Here is a 19649-nt window from a genome sequence, read left to right on the forward strand (position 1 = left end):
CCAAAATTCACCTTGAAGCATGCCGACTCCGTACAACAAACAAGCCAGAGCCCCCGCCACATAGTCATCAGATGCCATTTATTCTGTATACATTCTTAGTGCACGTTCAAATAAGACAGGAGCGCTCCTCAGGCCACATGGCACTGCTGATGCTCTTGGCCTTCAAGGTTACACCCAGATGAAACGGACTCAACGGAGACCCAAAGTAAGAACTTGTAGAAGCAATTACACGGCAAGACTGACCTCTGTGGACAGAGCAGCTTTGAATCCCCAGAGGCCGATGCCTCGAAGTGGCTCTGCTTTTCCTCCACGTCGGAAATATTCAGCATCAAGGACACCAGTACAGGCAACAACAAAGAGAATCACACGGGATAAGAGCTTGAGGTTGACTCGGACACGTTTGGGCCCTTCGAACCGAATTACGCACACAAAGAAAGAAAACAAAGATGATCCAGCATGTTCCCTGCACCCACTTCTTGGTCTTCACCTCCCAAGCTCCAGCCCAGGACCTCCTGCGTCTGCCTCACCTTTGGGAGCCGGGGTCTCATATACATGGAGTTCTTGGCTTCAACTGAACGGAGCTTGGGGAAGGCCAAACTCTCCGGACAGACTGGCTGAGGGTCCCAAAGATGCCAAATTCAGAGAGTTAATAGGCAACAGATGAGTGTTGCTCCACAGTATGGGTGAAGTCAGGTGGAGCCATGCGTAAGGAAAGCAGGGGAAAGCATTTGGGGGAAATGGGTTAGAGAACTGACAATAAAGCTACCTCATTCTGATTTCTCCCTCTCCACCCGTGGGTCTCAAAGCACCTTGTGGGAGAAGTGGGGGTGTCAGTATTATTACCCCCATTTCAGAGATACAGAAACCGAGGCATAGGAAAGCTACATGTTTGCCTGGGCACCCAGCAGACCAGTGGCAGAGCTGAGAACAGACCCCAGAGCTTTCAAGACCCAGTCCTGCCACGTGGCCACACTACAAAGAGGAACAAGGAATTGCCTAAGAGGGGCATGCCTTCACCTACCCCGATCAGAAGCACAGGGACCTCTGGAGTATGTACAGAGCTAGCCCCCCTCCTAGGGCAAAACAAAGGATTCTGGGGATTAGAGGTATTTAAACAGCCATTTCCCACTGGAGTAAAGACAGCAACAGCTGGGGAGTCTTTCCAGTGAGCAAAGTGGCTCCGATAATAAAAAATAATACTTAGCACTTGTGGAAGTCTCACACGGTTGAAACGCTTTACAAACACCAATTAATCTTTTAATCCTCACAATCCCACCCCATCCCTTAAGGCAGGTAAGTATCACTCACATTCAGAGCAAGGCAGCTACACTTCCGTTCCCTTCTCAGAGGGAAGGGCAGGTTTACAGGATGTGAAAAACAAGCTAGAAACAGACATTTGCAGGATGCTTAGGGGGAAAGAGAGACTTATTCCCCTGACAATAACAAAGAGGTCAAGAGGGATGGAGAGCAAGTGCCCAACTTAAAACACAAAGCACTGAAAAAGATCAGCCACACTCGGGGTCTGTCTACACCACGAAACAAAGGTGGGATAGCAGTGCGGACCAGCATAAGAACTAGCGGCACAGCAGTGAAGACGAGCTTTCATGTGAGCTATGCAACCCTCTCGGGACCCTTGGGATTCTAGCATGGGCTGATGCTTCTTCACTGCTATTGCTGCCCCAGGTAGCTAAACTCAACCTATAGCATGGGCATGCACACCTGCACTGCAATCACCCATGCTCTACAGACATGTGTTTGAAACCAAAAGAAAGTCTCATCATGCTGAAATGTTCCCGTGGACACAGACAGTCTTTGCCATAAAACAAACTACATATGAAACAGCTCAGTGCAGGGACAATCCTGGAGGAAACTCTCCTTGCAGAACTGGCCTTTGGAGAGGGTGAGGTCCTCAGGGAGATTCAAGGGATTTAGTCCCTCTTTTGTTAAAACAAAAGGGCTTTAGAGCAAGTATCTGCCCGTTGATAATGCTACAGGGGTGTACGTTGTAGCCATGTTTGTCTAAGCACATAGGTAAACAAGGTTCTTTGGGTAAATCTGCTATCTTTTATTAAACCAACTCAAATGGTTGACAACACTGAGCTCCTTGCTCACAGCTGCAGGACATCAGCTAGATACCTCATGTCCTGGAGGGGTCACTCAGCTCTGAGGACAAGGAGGCTCAGAAGCAGCCACAAAGGATGAATCTTTTCCAAATTTGGGGCCATGTGTTATTTGTGATGGGCACGGCGCATTTGGAGAGGACTGACTACTGTTTGCAAATTAACTCCCTTTCACAGATTTGGACAGTCCAATAAGCTGTACCTTGCAAAGGTCAAGGCAAGGTGGGTGTGAAAAGTAAGCATTTCTACTCCATCGAGGAAGAGCAGACCAACAGCTGACGCTTCCTCAGCCTGGCAAAGGGTGTTTTAACCTGAAAGCTTGCAAAGACTTTTTCCAACTACTTTAGTTGGTCTAATAAAAGATAAACGGTTTACCCAAAGAACCTTGCCTGCCTATGTCCTTAGACCAACAAGGCTACAACCTGCACCCCTGAAAAAAAAAAAAAAAAATGAGCATGGTGTAGTGACAACCAGCTGCTCTTCCCTGTTGTGCCCTGCTGACATCAGGGCACTTCTATAGCAGTGGATCTGGCCCACAAAACAAACTCCTCAGGACAAGGACCTCTCTCCCGTTCTGCCTAGAATATGCCAGGAAATCTAAGAGGCTCTAGCAAAATAAATACATTCTGGCCAAAACAAAAGAATCATACAGTTATGACTACCACTGGATCGCAGGTGATCTACCAAACCAGGGAAAGTAAACTCAAAGATCCAGTCTTGTTCCACCTGTCACTGACCCCTCCCTCCCCAAAACTTCAATTAAAAATGGTTCCAACTTTGAATACTAGAGAAAGCGGTGAGGCTGGATAGCAACCCCACCATGCTTGCTAACACAGACATCCTATCAGCCGGAGCTTCCTTCTAATCCTGGTCCCCAAGAGCTGACGCAGCAGCACTCGAGCCATTCTCTATGAAGCTTTCTTGGCAACATAAAAATCAAGAGACTGGGAAGTTGTAGGAGGACCTGGAACCTTTCCTGAAACAATTAGCAAAATGAAAAGGCAAGGAAGATGCTCACTACACTACATTCCTTGTTAGCACAAATCAGGTGAGCTTTGGTGCATCTCCCCAAAGTCATGAGATAATTTCCTGTCGCTGAAGCCTTCAGATATTCACAGCATGACCAGCTGGTCCTCTCCTTGTCTACAGATTCTCTCCCCATCTCCTGTAGTCTCCCACCAGCTGTTTGAAAGCTGAACCTGGCCCTCTGTGCTGCTGACATACTGCTCTGATCATCCTTAAATTGCAAATGCATGTCTACTAAATCCCTGGCGTGTCACTCGTGAGACCTGCCATACATCATGAGCAAAGTCTGCTGAGCCAGCCCTCATCCTCCCTGTACCGAAAGAGCCAAAGAGAATGGAGAATTTGAGAGCCTGAAGAATCAAATTCTCACTCGCAATCAAAACTAGCTCAGAAGACTAGAATCAGAAGCCTCTGCACTAGCCATAAGGAGGAGAAAAACTTCTAGTTGTTTTGCCATCTGTCCTCTTAACAAGTACATCACCCAGGATGGACTGCTATACACTAGATTGATGGTTTGACAAGGCAACCAAATTAAAGGTCACAGGTTCTCTCTGCACTTATAAAGCCTTCGTCACTGGGCGCATCTACACAAGATGCTTAATGTGCAGTAGCCTAATAACACTGCGCAGTAGCGCTCTGGGCAAAACCTGTGCTAATATACTACGGCACAGTAGTATTAGGTTACTCCACAGTAAGTGTCACTAAATAAATGTGCGCCAGCTTACTAAATGTGTAAGTAATGTGCAAGTAGCATTTGTACTCATTTAGTACATTAGTCACACTCCTCTAAAAGATAACACCAGGTGGCAGCAACTCCATACAGTAATCCAAAATATCCTACCATAAAACACAGTCCTATCTGTACAGATAAGGGGCTTTGGGTACATGTAAAGGAAACTGTTTCTGGAACAAGATCTTGATGCCTAAGAAGCATGTAATGAGGAGCCCTCTTTCTGGATGCTGCCTCCCATACCTACTCCTAGCATTTGAAACGGGAGTCTATACAGGTCACTCTGCACTGCCAAGACTGAGTCATATTCCACACTGGAACTTTAATACCCTTCATGTTTTATGGAGTCAAAGGCCAGAAACGCTGGCGGGCAAGGTCCTTGCCCCCCTGACCTGGGAAAAATTCCCTTCTAACCCTCCTTTGAGCACGGGTCCATTCGTGGCAGTTTATATACTGGTGAACTGGTGTAGGCAGATCACTCCACCATAATGCAACAAAAGGGCTATACTCTCACCCAGCATTGACAAGGGTGACATACAACTCAAATGAACCCTAAAACGCAAACTCACTTTAATGCTGGTCCATCGGACTGCTTAGAAACTCAGTCAGCGCAAGCCCTTACCTACACTGAGATCGTGGCACCTCATGCTGTTGGCAGACTGTCTTGCATTATTGGAGAGGCATACAAAGCTTGCACTAGTAGGAGACATATTCCTGACATTAAGACTCTGACCAGCTATCATTTGCATTTGTCCACTTCTCTTGGAGAGGACAGTGTAGGAGCTGAATCCCAATAAAGGCCTCAGATTTTAGTTTCACTTAGACAGTGAGAGGCCTTCAGTGCCAGACCTTTATTCCACTCCAACAGCATCCAGCACAATCAGCTTCTGACCCATGACTGGAGCTGTTAAGTACCACTGCAATACATAAAAGGGAAGGAAAGCCAACTGGGGTACCAGGTAGGTGGACTACAGCATAGGTTGGCTAGCACTGTTCTCAGAAGCGGTCCCTGTGCTGTTGGTCTGAAGACTGCAATAACACCCTGCTATAGATGCTTGTCCACAGCGTAGTTGCACCTGAAAGTCAGCAGTTTGCTCAAGCTAGGGAGAGCTCCAGACAAAGAAGAGCAAGAGATCCCTCTGGTTTTTAACCCCATGTTACTCACAGTAACTTATTCTACGATCATTTTTATATACTGGGGCCATCCGCAATCAACATCATTCTATGAACAGCTCCGTTTAATCACTTCTGGAAATCCACAGTAAAGTGGGAAAACAATAAGCAGATTTTTCCCTATTAATTAAGAAAAGGAGTAAGGATCTGTATCTTTACTATGATCAACGAAGAAGTGGGAAAAAATTAAAACTAAGAGAACTTGCTTTTCTGGCAATGCATGCTAGGCTCTCTGTCACCTCGTCCCAGCAACACCTCACTAGACGCTTCATCTTGGAGAACACCAGGGGATGAATTTGTAAAACAAAGCCTGATCCAAGATGCCAGAGAAGCCAACAGAAGTGCTCGGCTAACTTAAATCAGGTAACTTACAGGCCCGTGGCTGCACTGGGCCTGTAAAGTGCTGCAACAAGAAAATAATACATTTGTTTGGAAAAGGCTCGCTGAAATCAGTCTAAGTCTCTCTACTAACATCAGAGGGATTCAAATTAGGTACCACATCAATACAGATAAAACCCTGCAGGGCCAAAGCACTCTCGAGGCAGAATGCCCTAAAACGCACGCTCCACAATTAAAGCAGGAATGTCTGTCCATCTGCGATGCCTACTGACATGCCAAACTCATGCATGCTCATAGCATGGCATTTGGAGAAGGCTCCGAGATGGACCTGGTCCTGTTTCACAAGGAACTATGAATACTGAGAGTGGTTCACCTCTTTTTGACCTGGTCATTTCCCATTTCTCTCAGCTCTGGTGATGAAACTAAACAAGTTGTTTCCATTTGGCATTCTCAGGGCATTGCCAAATGCCGTGACATCTGAATTGCTAATGGTATAAGGGACGGGGTCGTCACAGCTCACAAGAAACCCCTCTTCATTGAAGTATTTCCAGTAAAATGCTTAAGTGGTTAATTTTTTAGATAGCTGTCTCTCTCTCTGCTCCCCCACCAAAAGAGCTGAATCTAAGGCATATATTACCTGACTGTTTCCCTTTTAATGCAGTCAGTTCATATATAAAAAAATATTATATTTGGGGGGTTTTCCTGCTATAAAAACATAAGTAAGGGCTGTGGATGGAGAGAAGGGAAGACTGGAGCTCAAGGGCTTGCAAAGAAACCTCCAACTTAAGTCTGCAATGCATCTGGAATTTGTGCAACAAGCAGCTACCCAAAGAGGGGAATCTGTGTTCTAGAAATGGGGGATTTATGAATCTAAAAGTAAAGAGGCTGTATGTATATCCATCACCTTTACTTACCAGCTGCCATAGTCTTTGCCATTGCTCCCAGAAAGACCAAATCCCAGGACATCACTACAGCAAAGATGTGGTTTGCTAGTACTGGAACAAACCTTGGAATCCAAAAATTATGCTGGTGAACCCCAGCAGAGTTATAACTGGATGATCCAGCTTCCCCTTTCGCCCTGGAAGGTCATGCCTCAAGACTAATATGCTGGCAGCAAGGACATCAAAGTGATGTGGGCTTGGATGGTTCTTGTTGCCAGCGGAGGGGCAGCCTCCAGAGCCCTGGAGGACATTGTTCGAGTCTGGGGGGAGGAAGATGTGGGACTTTGCAAGTGAAAAGGCCAAACTGAGAACAACACCAGGAGTTCTTTTAGGTGTCATACAAAATGCCAGAGTGGAATCAAGGAATGCAATACAATGCCCAGAGAATGGCTTAACTTTGCTACATGCCACCTCATGCACACAATGCCAATATTGGAACATTCCCTGGACAACAAGAAGCAGAATGCTTCACATCAAATTCAGCCCTGGCATAACTGGGTAAAGCCATATCAAAGCCATGGTGTTATACCAAAGCTCAATTTAGTCCATTGAGTTGACAAAACAAAAAACAGGGGCCATATGTTTAGCCAAAACACTAGTCAAATATTTCACATGGAGTCATCCAAGCGCGTGGGAGTCTGCAACACTTCAGTATGACTCCAAGCTTGGCTGCCTTGCAATCAAGCCCACACTTCTGTGCTTTCTACACTCCCTCCCACCCTTCCAGAACAGTGCATTCCAGTTCATGGAGTATTCCCCTCGCAGCTGTGCCTTCCAACACAAGAACTGGGTCCAACACAGCACCTCCTTTCCACCATCTCACCCCTCCAGCCCTGCCAAGGAAACGAAGTTGAACACCAGGCTGATCCATTGCACGTGGCTACGGGCTTGGCACTTTTTAAACTTTGAGGCAAAAGGAGATTTACAAAATTAAATAAATAAATAAATTAGCATGGAAAAATAAACAAACAAATAAAACCAAATTAAAAATATTTCTGAATCTCTACAAAAATAAATAAATACATAAATAAATAAATTAAATTAACATAACAAAACAAGCTGAGGGCTCCCTGACCCCAACCTTCACTCACATTCAGGCCCTCCCCTCCTGTTTTTGCACTGGCACGTCTCTTTGGGGTATCATGGAAGTAGGAGAGGTAGCCCTGATCAACACATGACCCCTGGTTGAGTTTATACCCTCATACAGATGCCATTCGTGTGCTGGCACCCCTGAAAGGTTTCAAACGCTCTGCAAGGCTCAGAAAACCAAAATACTTGGTAGGAATGGAGAGAGAGCAAAAGACAGACAGACAGACTACAAGAATAAAGTCTGTTTCGTGGGGCTATCCAAGGATGGTGTGTTGGCCAACAGGGATGAGAAGCAAGGGGGAATGGAGGATGGAAGTCACGCTGAAGGGCAGATAACAAAAGCCACAATGCGATGCTCGCACTTGGTGTTCCCCTTACAGAGGCAGGTCAGTGCTGTTATGCCGCGTTTTCCTCGAAGTCCCATCATCTCTGGGCAGCGCCCTCTGCAAGTTGGACATGGCTGCTGTCTTTTTGAGGTCAATGACCGCGTAGGAGTCCGTCCTGCGGGCTGGATGGGTGGCGGGAAGCGGGGTGCAGGGGACCTGGGGTTTCTGGCACCCTTTGTGGGGGTCAGCCTCCAGCTCCACCTGGATGTAATTGAGCTGCCTCTGCTGCTCCGGGCATGGCCGGCGGAAGTCGAAGCTGAAGACGCTGGGCGTGCAGTTGCGGAGCTGCTGCGGGAAGTTGCCGTGGTGTAGGCTGCCATGCAGCACAGAGCTCTCTGAGTTCATGTAGTTCTGCAGGGGGTCATCTTCGCTAGGCTCGCGGTAGCCATTCGGGGAAGGGGTCAGCGCATCCCCAGAGTCCTCATCATCCTCGTCCTGCCGCAGGGGCTGGCACTCCCACACGGGAGGCAGTGATGGCAGGTTTTCATAGTGCAGCAGGGCTGTCCTGCGGTGAGAGCAGCTGTTCAAGCCCAGGTCTTCCCGAGTGAGTTTCAAGCGACCGCCGCGCCGAAGCGAGGCACCCCCAGGGGGGAGCAGGCCATTTATGTTCTCATACATGCACTTGGGCATGGGGTACTTGTCCTTACACTCGTTGTTGTTGTTGGGAGCACAGATATGTCCCCCGCACTCCCGGTGGTGCCGGCAGAAGCTGTCACATTTCACCATGTGCCTGCAGCCAGGGGCAGGACCCAATACAAACTTCACCTCCCCTGGCTGCAGGAAGACTTGGGGGTTCCGGTCCTCCAGCGAGCAGCTGTGGTTCCTGTGAGGGAAAGGAGGATGGACTTCAGGCAGGGTGTGCATACAGTGCCGGCCTCTCATCTCCTCCTCGCCACTGGTGGTGTTGACGTACGTGTGGGACTGCAAAGAGAGCAAGTGGGTTTTAGGAGCAGAAGAATGACAGCAGGAAAAGAAACAAAACAAAAACGTGGCTGGTAGATGAGTGCCTACAGGGGAAGGATAACAGGTTTGGAAGCTGATGAAGCAGAGGTAGAGGATGGATCCTTGGTGGTTGAAGAGACTTTGGGCAATGGAAATCCGGTAATTTGTGGTCTGAGAAGCAGAGGCTAGAACTTGACGGGGGGGGGCCTAGCTAAAGTAAAATTACACTCACCACAACAACTCTTACGCACTAACTATGCAGCATGTGTGGAAAGAGGAAAGAACTTAATTTCCTGTCACAGATTTAACTTCAGTTTGAGGAGTGGAACGAGCAAGATATGAGCTTCCAATCACCTTCCTACAACAGTACTCGTCTAATATAATAAAAACCCCCCAGCAATTATTATAACGTTCCTGTAAGGCCTCCTCACTGCCCATTAGTCTGAGTGGATTCTGCTTCTTGGTCCTGTAAGTCCCCACACCTTGGGGGCTGTTACATGTTGGGACTGATACATGACATTGTGATACACATCTTCAAAAGAAAATCCTATTGGCATGACCGACTCGGGCACATGGGATGGTCTGAAACAAAATACCTAGGCTTTGTTTTTAAACAAGTTTGGTTAAACCTCTGACGAGGAGTACATGCATTTCAAGCTGCATAGGCTTTTTCATGAGATGTCTTCTTGAGCTGCTTACATAAATGTCCTAGAACACCATATTGGAGGTGCCTAGGTTTGCCCAGTTTTGCAGGAAAAGATACCAAGATGCTATTGGAGACAAAATATAATGGACCGACTGGCTACAGTAAGTCCTAGGATCCTAAACAGAGAGCAGAGGGAGTGCAGTAGAAGCAGTTAGCCAAGTAGCATAGTGAAGCAGATGCCATGGGAGGGCCTGAGTTTGGGCATCCAACCTTGAGCCCAGCTTGGACCTGCAGCCGCTGGGAAAGACATGAGAGCAGCTCACTCAGTCAGACTAAGAGGGGGAATTACTTGTTCCTGGGTGCAACCTAGCAATTTTCAGTAAAACGACTAAAGAGGAGCAAGTTACCAGGTAAAATGGCCCCCTGGAGCTATGCAGAGGTATAGGTCTGGCATTCCAAGGCTCTACACAGAACTGATGTGCTACATGTTCCCCACAGCAACAGCTATCAGGGCTTACCTGCTCATCAGCCCCGATGAGGGCGTGCGTAGAGTCCTCCCCAACAGAGGAGTGCCTCAAGCTGCTCATGGAGGGGTGTCTGGTTGTGGAGTAGGATGGGGCTTCCCCAGGGAAGCTGTGAAATCCATTGGGGAACCCTGGAACAGTGTACCCCAGAGCTGAGGAGGAATGGTAGAGACACATGCTTTAGAGGCAAAGCATTACCCAGCCCTTGCATACAAGCATAACTACATGGCACAATGCTTGGCTCAACAGGCAGGTCAGAGAGCAGAACATGGTTGGCTGAGGTAGGTGCTACTACATCAGTGTGTGGCCTAAACATGCACTAGGTCTCCTTGGATAAATTCAACAGCTTGCGAGTCCCTGCTATTCAAGTGGGAAACACTCAAGCAAACATGAATTCCTCTAGCTGGGGTTTTCTTCAGGAGCCCCCTCACCTCCTATTTCTTGGAAACAAGATCTCACACCCAGCAAATGGCTGGGGCTTTAGGAGGAACATACTGCATACGACAGGCATGGTTTGAAGCACCCAGCCCAAAGGTCAGGCAGCTAATCCCAGCCACCAGGGTTGTGCCCTTGGCTAGAGGGCTACAGAGGCCAGGCTGGACCACCTTCCTATATCCATTTCCCCTCTACCCCAGGCATTCTAGAAGCCTTACTGCTGGGCGTCTGTGGGGTTCGGGACAGCTCACGCTCAGTAGGGTGACTGCTCCTAGTGATGATGACTGGCTCCTCCACCACGTTGATGCTGTTACACTGCATCAGGTCTTGCAGCAGGTTAAATATCTCCTCTGCTCTGGAACACTTGAAGGCAAAGATCCCTGTGCAAACAGAAAGAGAGGAGTGGTAAAGGAGAGGGAAACCTCATTTAAGTAAGAAGGAAAGCTGGTCCTCTGAAGGCAAGAGAGTTCAAGAACTGATTGTAAAGGTTTTCTACTTAACACAATCAACCTAAGCTTGGTAGGAGAGATTAGATGAAAAGAGATTGGACACTGAAGTCACAGGAATGTTCACCCTCCAGTGGGCAGGATAGATTTGTTGGCAATACAGCAGAACCCAGATTTTTCATATAGGGATGGCCTGAAACCTGCTTAATAAAGGAAACTGCTAAATTGAGGATGAGCCACAAAGCTGGTTGCTCCAGCTACATGAAGAAATGGCATACTCCAAAATAAAAGCTACAACAAACAGCTGGAGCACTTCAGCAGTCCCCCACAGCTATTTGCTGTAGCTGCATATACCCCTAATTCACAAACACACACTTCCTCACAGGGGAGGGATGGCAAGAAAATTACCCCTGCAAGATACCCAAGTTTATTATATAAGCTCTTGTGCTTCCGCTTATAAGACACCACCACAAAAGAGGCTTTTCCAATAGGCAGGCTGAGTTATAATGGCTCATTAGGAAGTTTCTTGCGTCTCCCTCTGGAAGGTGAGCTACCAGCCAGTGCTCAAAACAAGGCACAGATGACTGATTTGGCTTAGGTATTCCTATATTCCTCTACACATAAACACATGATTTACAAGGCAATGTTCTGCACCATATTCTTGGTATTCAGATAAACATTGCCATGACATTTCTGTATAGCAAATCCTCTTCTTGTATCATTAAAAACATGTCACAGTCACTATCTGATCAACTAGCACATCTATTATCAACCTTATAATTAGCCCCATTCAGAAATAAGGCTATAGTTATCATACAAGAAAGATCCTGAATTGGCAGAGGCACGGACTGGAGAAACCAACCGTGCTTGTTCCATCTTTCACTTTCATTATTTCTTTTCTCCTGAAGTCCAGGTCAATTCCTACTGTCTGTAGGCCTTGTTAGGCAGGCCTTGAAGAGTTAAATTAATATAGCCTCCTAAAGAAATGGTAAGTGAGACTGTTCGGGAGTAGGCTGCAGCTGTACAGCAGGAGCAGCTGCTAGAACTAATGAGGGAGGCCAGGTAAGAATGAGGGCAGGTGAGAGTAGTGATTGGCTGTACCTGTCCAGCTGGCTCAGTACCAGACAAGATTACAGAAATATGTGTATGATGAACCACTTAGATCAGCAGTTTTCAACCTCATTAGACTCAAGGCACTACTTGGCAAATGCCAACACTTAGTTTTCACTCATTTTTTGACTACAGAAAAATAACAGAGCAATTCTTCTGCTGCAAAGAACTCTGAAAGGTCACAACAGATCAGCATGTTTTAACACTGTGGATTCCTATTTGAAACCTCTGGGTTTATCTTGCGAATTATCTTTGCGCATCTAAAAGTTCTAACATTGGTTGAGAACCTTGAGTTCAATGAATCATGTACTAAGAGTTAGGCAGTAAAGACTGCGTAGGTCCCAGATCCTACCTAATTTCATGTTCAGCATTCTGACTGGTTAATAAACATACGATCAAGGAATGCATTGATACAATTCAGTGTGCGTTAGCTAGTGACATGGCATTTATTTGCGGGCAGAAGATGGAGTCATTTGAAAGAGACTCTGAATCTATGTACTCTTACATATATCCTCTCTGTTGGCCAGCTTGATCACCTCGCTGGCAGGGAATGAAGCTAATCTTGTTACACTCACTCTCTCTTGAAGCATGTTGCAGTCAGGGTTGACAGCCCCTTAGAAGCAATAACTCTGTCAATGGAAGTCTTTCCATTGACTAATGAGAAGTAGGCCGGGGCTCTGGAATGCATGCGAGAGGGTGGGGGAACAGCAGTACAGTTTGAAAATGCATCAAATTAAATGATAACTCCCTGGATAAACAGCCTGACCAACAGCTAGCGTGTGCGAACCAACCAACCAACCACAGGCCAGCAGGCACATACACGCACAAAACCCATAGCAACAGGGACCGCATGGCAACGACAGCTGCTACTCTGAAGAAAAATATTCTTGCCAAAAATATATGTATCTGTCTTATTTAATGAGGATAGGAGGAGCAGCAGCGTGGAATCATCAAAACAAAATCAATTAAGCGAGAAAATTTCCTACGAGGGAGGAAAAGCAGCAGAGGAAGTTTTTTGCCCTGTGTGCACAATGGCTTTTCTCTGATTTATATCTGCATAGAGAAGATTGATGACTTAGCCTGTGCGGGCTGAAAATGTCTTGTATATCAATGGCTCTGCTCTATCCCTGCGATCCAGATCTCTAAAGAAAACCAAAGCAAACAGAACTGCATTCTAATGACAAAGCAGGCAAACACAAAGACACAGTTCCCCCTGCTGACAACTGAGAAGCATGCGACTCAACTATAGGAGAGCCCCATTTATATAAATATTATAGAGTAGCATATGGCATTGCAAATTTACACAGCACTTTATAGGCAAACAGAGAGCCATGACGAGGCCTAGGGGACTCGTCAACATACTCGATACAAACTGAGGAATGTAACTTTTTTTAGCACTAAGCACCAAGAATATGATCATCTCTTTATAAGAGAAACACTGACAGACTGTGTGTTCACTGGCTCAGGGACTAGTGGAAAGCATGGGACAGTGGGAGTCAGGAAACCTGGGTTCTCCTTCCGGCTCTGCCACTAGTTCAGTAAATGCCCCTAGGGGAGTCACTGCAATTCACCATGCCTCAGTTTCCCCAGGAGTCAAATGATGCAGATATGAAACTCCCACTCTCCCCACCTTGTAAAGTGCTGTGAGATGCCTAGATAGAAAGCATTACAAAGTACTGACTATTAACCAAAGTGGAGAAGACAACATAAACCATTAGGAAGGCTGGAGGAGGACAGGGTTATTTCTTAAATTACTGATATCACCCACTCCATTTTTTCACTCTTTTCAACACAGAAAAGCCAACCCCAGAACTCCCTCTGCCACCTGGCTTCCCATTCAACTCAAACTTCATCCCCAGTTTGTTTGACTTCTGATGGGATACAACACACCACAGAAGCAATATCCCAAGTTACGCTTTAAAATTTCCAGCATTAGCAGTAAACACTCACAGGTATTACAACACCCCAGGGGTGGGATACTGCTGGCACTCGCAAAGATTTATTAGATACCAAAAGCAGCAAAGAAATCAGCACCAAGGCAGCACACAAGCAAGAGCTGTGCAGTCACTACCCCATTAAGCAGGGACCATCCACGCACCCTGTCCGGTCTGGCAGCGGCGCCCACTCTCAAAGGAGAAGAGGTTGGAGTCATAGCCATAGCGGCGCAGGCAGAGGTAGGGCCACCTGACAGCATCACGCTTCCGAGTGTGCAAGATGAGCTCCGTCTGCGTCAGCTCCATGATCCCAGATCCCAGCTCGTTCCCCTCATCGTCCACGTTCGTTACCTGCGGAGGCACCAAAGTTCACGTCAGGAAGCCCAGCGCACTGTAGCAAAGGACACCTTGGGGACTATGGCTTCCTCGAGATGCCAAGGTGACTTGGCGACTGCAGCCTCCTCAGTCCAGGTAGCATACCTCAGGACAGGCATGAAGAGCAGAGAGCTCACACTCGCTCCAACTTTCGGCCTCCCTGCTAAACAGCAGCAACCCTACTTTCACAATGCAGAGATCTGTCTATTAGACGCTTGACCAAAATCTGCAGACTCCTTTTGCACAGGCCACCCAGCTAGAACACAGAGATAACTTGACACCCAATGCGAAAGGCTCCACAACATAAGCCACTCAATTTCCCCTCCATAGGGCACGTTCTCCCTCTAACTCCAAGGAGATGAACCTTAGCACAAGTGAAAGTTTCACTGCATGGAGAGGATGCACCCTTCAAGGAGAATTCCCAGCTTAAAATCAACACCACATTTGCAAATCACTCCCTTCCCTGATGAAGAACTCCCCAAGATGAGCATAAGCTTCTTACTTCCTTAAACGCACAGATTCGCACTAGACTCAGTTGGCTTAAATTCATAGCAGCTGCTCACACTGCAGGAATTTTCCCTCCAGGAGGAAGGCAAACTTACCTTAAACTTGGTGGGGTGGTTGTCCGGGATGCTGTCTCTGCACAAGTAGCTACAGCAGCTCCCCATGACGTCAGCATACCAGGTAAACTCTGGGAGCAGGAAAAGATGACGACAAAGGCATAAATCCAGAGACTGCACATTTTCAAGCCATAAAGATCATCTCCCCCCCAGTCACTGACCCACTAGATCCTTACCCAGTTGTGGCCATCAGGTGATTTTTTTTGTGAGGGAGGGTAGGAATTCCCACTTCAGTCCCACAATCCTCTGCTAGGCGTGATGGTAACCAGGATGGCAAGAAGTCACCTGAAGCACCATGGAAATGGTCCCATTTTTCACCTGATAAAAACACAATTTAAAAGAACAGAAATTGAGAGCACAGAACACTTGCTATCAGGTAGAGGGCTAATTTTTCCCCAAAACTCTTAACACTTTCTAAAATATGACTCGGAAGGAATACACAAACACAATCAGTGCTAAAAGTATTGGTCAAATTTACTTTTATGCAACACTCAGCACAGGCCAGCATGGCAAAACTCTGCACACCTGCTATGTGCTGGCAAGGATGCATGTCAGGTGTTAAAGTCTCTGCAAACCTCCTGGGGAAAGAGATTAGACAGGGACAGTGAAATCCAATGGGGACCTTAACAGCATGAATTACCCTCTGGGGGCATATTAAAGCATGGGTTTCAGAGAGCCAATCCACCATACAGCAGGTGTTTGAACTGATGGGGATGTTAGCGGGAAAAGCAAAGGGCAAAGCCAACTGATTCCAACTTCATCAAACAACCTGATGTTGGCTGCTTTTCCTGCTGCAGCCTTCTCAGTTAGTGAACAGCATCCCACTTGCACCGCTCCAGTTCAGTGCAGGTTACGTTGCCACACACACCCGTATTCCACTCTACAGACACGTTCATGAATTTGGCAAAGATGCCTGTGGGAGCTGCACCCGCTTACCCGTGAACGAGCTAGACCCAAAGGCAATATATAGTTGACTGTTAAGGAATTAGCTCCACATTGCTCATAAAGAAAGCGAGGCTGGGAACACAGATGGAGAAATGAATCGGCACACAGAAACACAAGCACGTTCTGCCTCATTGGGTAACTGCAGACAACTAGAGTCCTCAGCCAAGTCGGAGCGTTGCAAAGCCTTGCCGGCAGCTTCACGTTGTCCCAACTCCTGCAACTCCAGCAAGAGCAAAAGGCTGTAGCCCACTCTCCTATGGGGTCTGGGAAGCGCAATCACATTCCTCTCCCCACCACCCACCCCCAAATGTCAAGAATTACACAGGTTCCCTGCTCACTTCAGGAGCCTTTCAACCCCAACTTGTTTGTTAAGCCCTCTCCATAGCCCTGTTCTAGTTAACTTCACAGACTTTCGCTGCAAACCAAGATCCAGATTCCTCTTCCATCTAATCTGGTCACCGGTGGCACGGCCTTCTCCTTCTGCCATCAGAACCATTTCTATTGCCCCCGGCCTCTCTAGGTCTCCATCGAACTTCCAAGTTTTGTACAAACCATCTATTTTTTCCCACCTTTTCCTTCCTCTCCTACTTTTTTTCTGGATCTTGGCTCAAGCTCTGGGAACTGTTTGCAGTGGGGGGTTATAGTTTCCACTGGAAGACTGCGAGACTCCCTGCCTCGAAGATCCTTGAAGAGCCAAGTCAACCGGTCATTGCAGCCTCACTGCTGAATATTTTGCCAATGTCTATTCCATGTAAATTCCTAGGTTAGAACTTGAGTCTCAGTACACACTTTTTGTGACTCTGTTTCCATGTCCAGATGTGCCAACTACCCAGATCCCTTGGGATGCATACACTACTGAACAAAACCCTGGCATCCTTGCACCACGCAAGTGCCTTTTGCATTTAAACACTGTCCAGACCATTTCTTGCAATTTCCTCATGCTTAATTGTCTCTGCTTTCTACAAAAAACAAACCAGCTGCATTCCTTAGTACTATGAATACCTGAAACTGTTCAGCTCAGCCAAGAAAATAGCATTCCCCTCAGAAGATGCAGGTTCCCATGCACCTGCCTGCCTCTCTTAAGGGCTACAGTGGAATATGCTGACCTCCCACCTTACAGATGGAGTCTGAAGTCACACCTGGCAAGTTTTCCTGTGACATCCATTTTCTACTTATGGGGGTGAACAACAAGTTAAGTCTTGCAAAATAGGAAGTAGGCATCCAACCTGCATTGACAGTCCACAGAAGTTGTGCGCCTAACTTCTGGGAGTGCTTTTCAAAACCTCTTCCAAACATTTTTAAGAAAACAAAAGGAAAAAAATAGCCACATAGAAAATTCCAGCTTTTCCAGTTGCCTACCCAAATCTCACCTGTTTTTATTGGGAGCTTTTATTAGATCCCTTATAGGTGTCTAACTCAACAACTCCTTTGGTCACCAACAAAACCCTGAGAAACGCTCAGCAGAGGCTACCCAATTTACGTGCATGCCGACTAAGCGCATAATTCCCCCGCATAACAAAACCAGTCCTAATACGTGGAAACTGCGTAAGCAGTCAGCAAACACTGGCTAGCCATGTATCGGTTAAGGGCACAAACCTCTTCAGTGCGGAGAAAATTTTAGCTCCACTGAAATTTGCATCTTAATGGCATTCTGGTTAACGGCACTTTGTAGCTACGACTAAGTTTAACCGTGCCAGAAACGGAAAAGAATAAGCAGCCGTCAAAGAGCTCTTGATTGGACACATTTTAGACTCGGGGAGTCGGCCAGTTGTGGGGAAGCCAAAGCACGACAGCGCAACGCTGCCCAGACGACGGGAGCCCCGAAACGAGGCTTCGAATGGCAAGCCTAGCTAAAACTGACTATTAAAAGCCTGGAGTCTCAGGGGAGCTGCCAATACCCAGCACCGACGGAGCTGCCCGTGCGAGCAGCGCCGTTCCTACGAAGTCCTGACGAGCGCTCGCTTCAGCAGCGCTCGTTTTCCAGCCCCGCGGCCGGAAAACACGACTCGCCCTCGTGGCAACAGCTCCACCTCCTCTCGCCTTGCCTCGACCGACCCTCCTTTCCCGCACACCCCTTTCCCCCCTGCACCGATCTCCACCCGATCAAACACGTTTCCACGGCGGGAACGCAAGCGGAGCAGACTCCCTTTCGCGCCTCTCGAGGTGGCGAAGGCGGCCGCCGGATTCGCCGAGCGAGACGCTTTAGACTCCCCGTAAAAAGCAACCGAGAGCCGAGTAACGCTGGCGTTTTCCTAGCGTTTGTTCCTCCTGGAGGGGCAACCGGCCGACTTGCCGGGCGACAAACCTATCTTCAAATACAAAACAGGTGCCGAACTGTCCGGCCCGCGTCCCCCGTGCGCACCAGGGGGCCCGGCTGGGCGGCAAGGCCACGGCAGCTGGTCCCGACCCCCGGGTGCTGCTTGGGGCAGGGCGTCGGGACCAAGCGCACGTGGCTCCCTCCCGCCCGCCGGGCCGGGGTGTACGCCGCGGCCCGAGGAAACCCCGCACACGCGGCGCTCGCGGGCCGGGGGGAGCCGGCCTCGAGGGAGGGCGGTACCTGCGACGCTGCCCGGCCTCCGTCGCCGCCGGGACCCGCGGGGCCGGGCCCAGGGCCGCCGCCGCCCCGCTCGGGCTCCGGGCCCCGCCAGCGCCGCTCCCCCCGCGCGGGCCGGGGTCAGGGGCCGCCAGGAGCAGCGAGTGCGGCGCCGCCGCCTAGAGCGTCCCCGGCTGGAGGACCCGGCGGCGCGCGGCGGGGCCGCCAGGGGGCGCGGGGAGGGGCGGGGCCTGGCGGGGAGCGGGACGGTGACGTCTGTGTGACGTCACGCGGAGCCCGCCGTTGCCGGGCGCGCCAGGCCCCGCCCCGCCCCCGCGCTCCCGCTCGACAACTGCCCCGAGCCGGCGTGTGGGCGGCGCAGCGGGGCCGGCGCTCGGGACCCCCCCCGCCAACCTCACCTGCCCCAAATGCCGTACTTCTCGTCTCAGACCCCTCATTTCCTGTGCCAAACACTTCACTTACCTAGACCCCTCACTTTCTGTCCCAAATACCTCACTTCCTGTTCCAGAACCCTCACTTCCTGTCCCAGACCCCTCACTTCCTGTCCCAGCTGGACCCAGCCATTGGAGCAGCTGTCAGCCTGTCCTGCCCGGTGGGCCGGCTCTCGCCCTGTTGTCTTTGTCCCAGGGGTCAGCTCTGTCCCCCGCGGCCTCCTCGAGGGAGGGTTGCCGTAGGCCAGGCCAGGCCCCCCAGGCCGTAACAAACAGGCCCGCGTTAAAAGGCGGCAGACAGTGGGTGCTGAAGCCTGGGCCATTGCGAGGCGGAGGCTCCGTAGCGACCCCTTTCCCGCTACAACGTGGCTGCATTTAGCTGCCACCACCGCTGGCCACGAGTTGCGCCCGTCACCGACGCGCCATGTACAAAAGACTGCCTCCTCGTCTCGTTTCGTGGCAGAAGCGGGGGCCGTGTGGCAGCAGAAGCGTTCACGTCGTGACCCCTGATGCCACCGGCTAATGCCCCAAACCATGATTCTGGGCCTACAAGCTGACCAACTATAAGCAATCATAACGCCTTGGGAGACACGGGAAGAGTTTGGTTTTTTGTAGCAAGGGAACGTCCATAAATCCCTGTTGACTTTCTCTTGCCATTTACCATTTTGCAAGCCCTTCTCGTGTGCCCCCTTGAGCGTCTCTTTTCTAAGCTGACCAGTCTGTCCTCGTACGGCTCTTCTCTGGACCTCGGGAAGGTGCTGTTTTTCCTGCCGTCAAGAAGCGAAAGAGCTGACGTAGTTTCTGAGGGCAGCCATGAGTCTAACGAGCGGGTTCTTGAGCCTAAAAAGGTTGAGAACCGCTGCTGTAGAAACATGCGGGGCGA

At 49.0% G+C, this 19649-nt stretch overlaps 1 protein-coding gene across 3 annotated transcripts; it reads right to left on the minus strand.

The window, feature by feature from the left end:
* Positions 1 to 61: 61 nt before the first annotated feature.
* Positions 62 to 18839, minus strand: FRS3 (fibroblast growth factor receptor substrate 3). 3 transcript variants are annotated; one of them, XM_019491509.2, is made up of 7 exons: positions 18798 to 18839; positions 15013 to 15154; positions 14819 to 14907; positions 14006 to 14192; positions 10570 to 10731; positions 9911 to 10068; positions 62 to 8725 (listed from the first exon to the last, which is right to left on the minus strand). In XM_019491509.2, the coding sequence occupies exons 3-7, from the start codon at positions 14882 to 14884 to the stop codon at positions 7793 to 7795; spliced, it is 1506 nt and encodes a 501-aa protein (XP_019347054.1). In that variant the 5' UTR covers positions 14885 to 14907; positions 15013 to 15154; positions 18798 to 18839; the 3' UTR covers positions 62 to 7792. The 3 variants fall into 3 exon arrangements, with proteins under 3 accessions (XP_019347054.1, XP_014449020.1, XP_019347053.1); XM_014593534.3 differs by lacking the exon at positions 18798 to 18839 and adding an exon at positions 18339 to 18448; XM_019491508.2 differs by lacking the exon at positions 18798 to 18839 and adding an exon at positions 15773 to 18263.
* Between the last annotated feature and the right edge of the window lie 810 nt (positions 18840 to 19649).

This window comes from Alligator mississippiensis, chromosome 14, assembly GCF_030867095.1.
Source record: "Alligator mississippiensis isolate rAllMis1 chromosome 14, rAllMis1, whole genome shotgun sequence".
NCBI classification, from domain to species: Eukaryota; Metazoa; Chordata; order Crocodylia; family Alligatoridae; genus Alligator; species Alligator mississippiensis.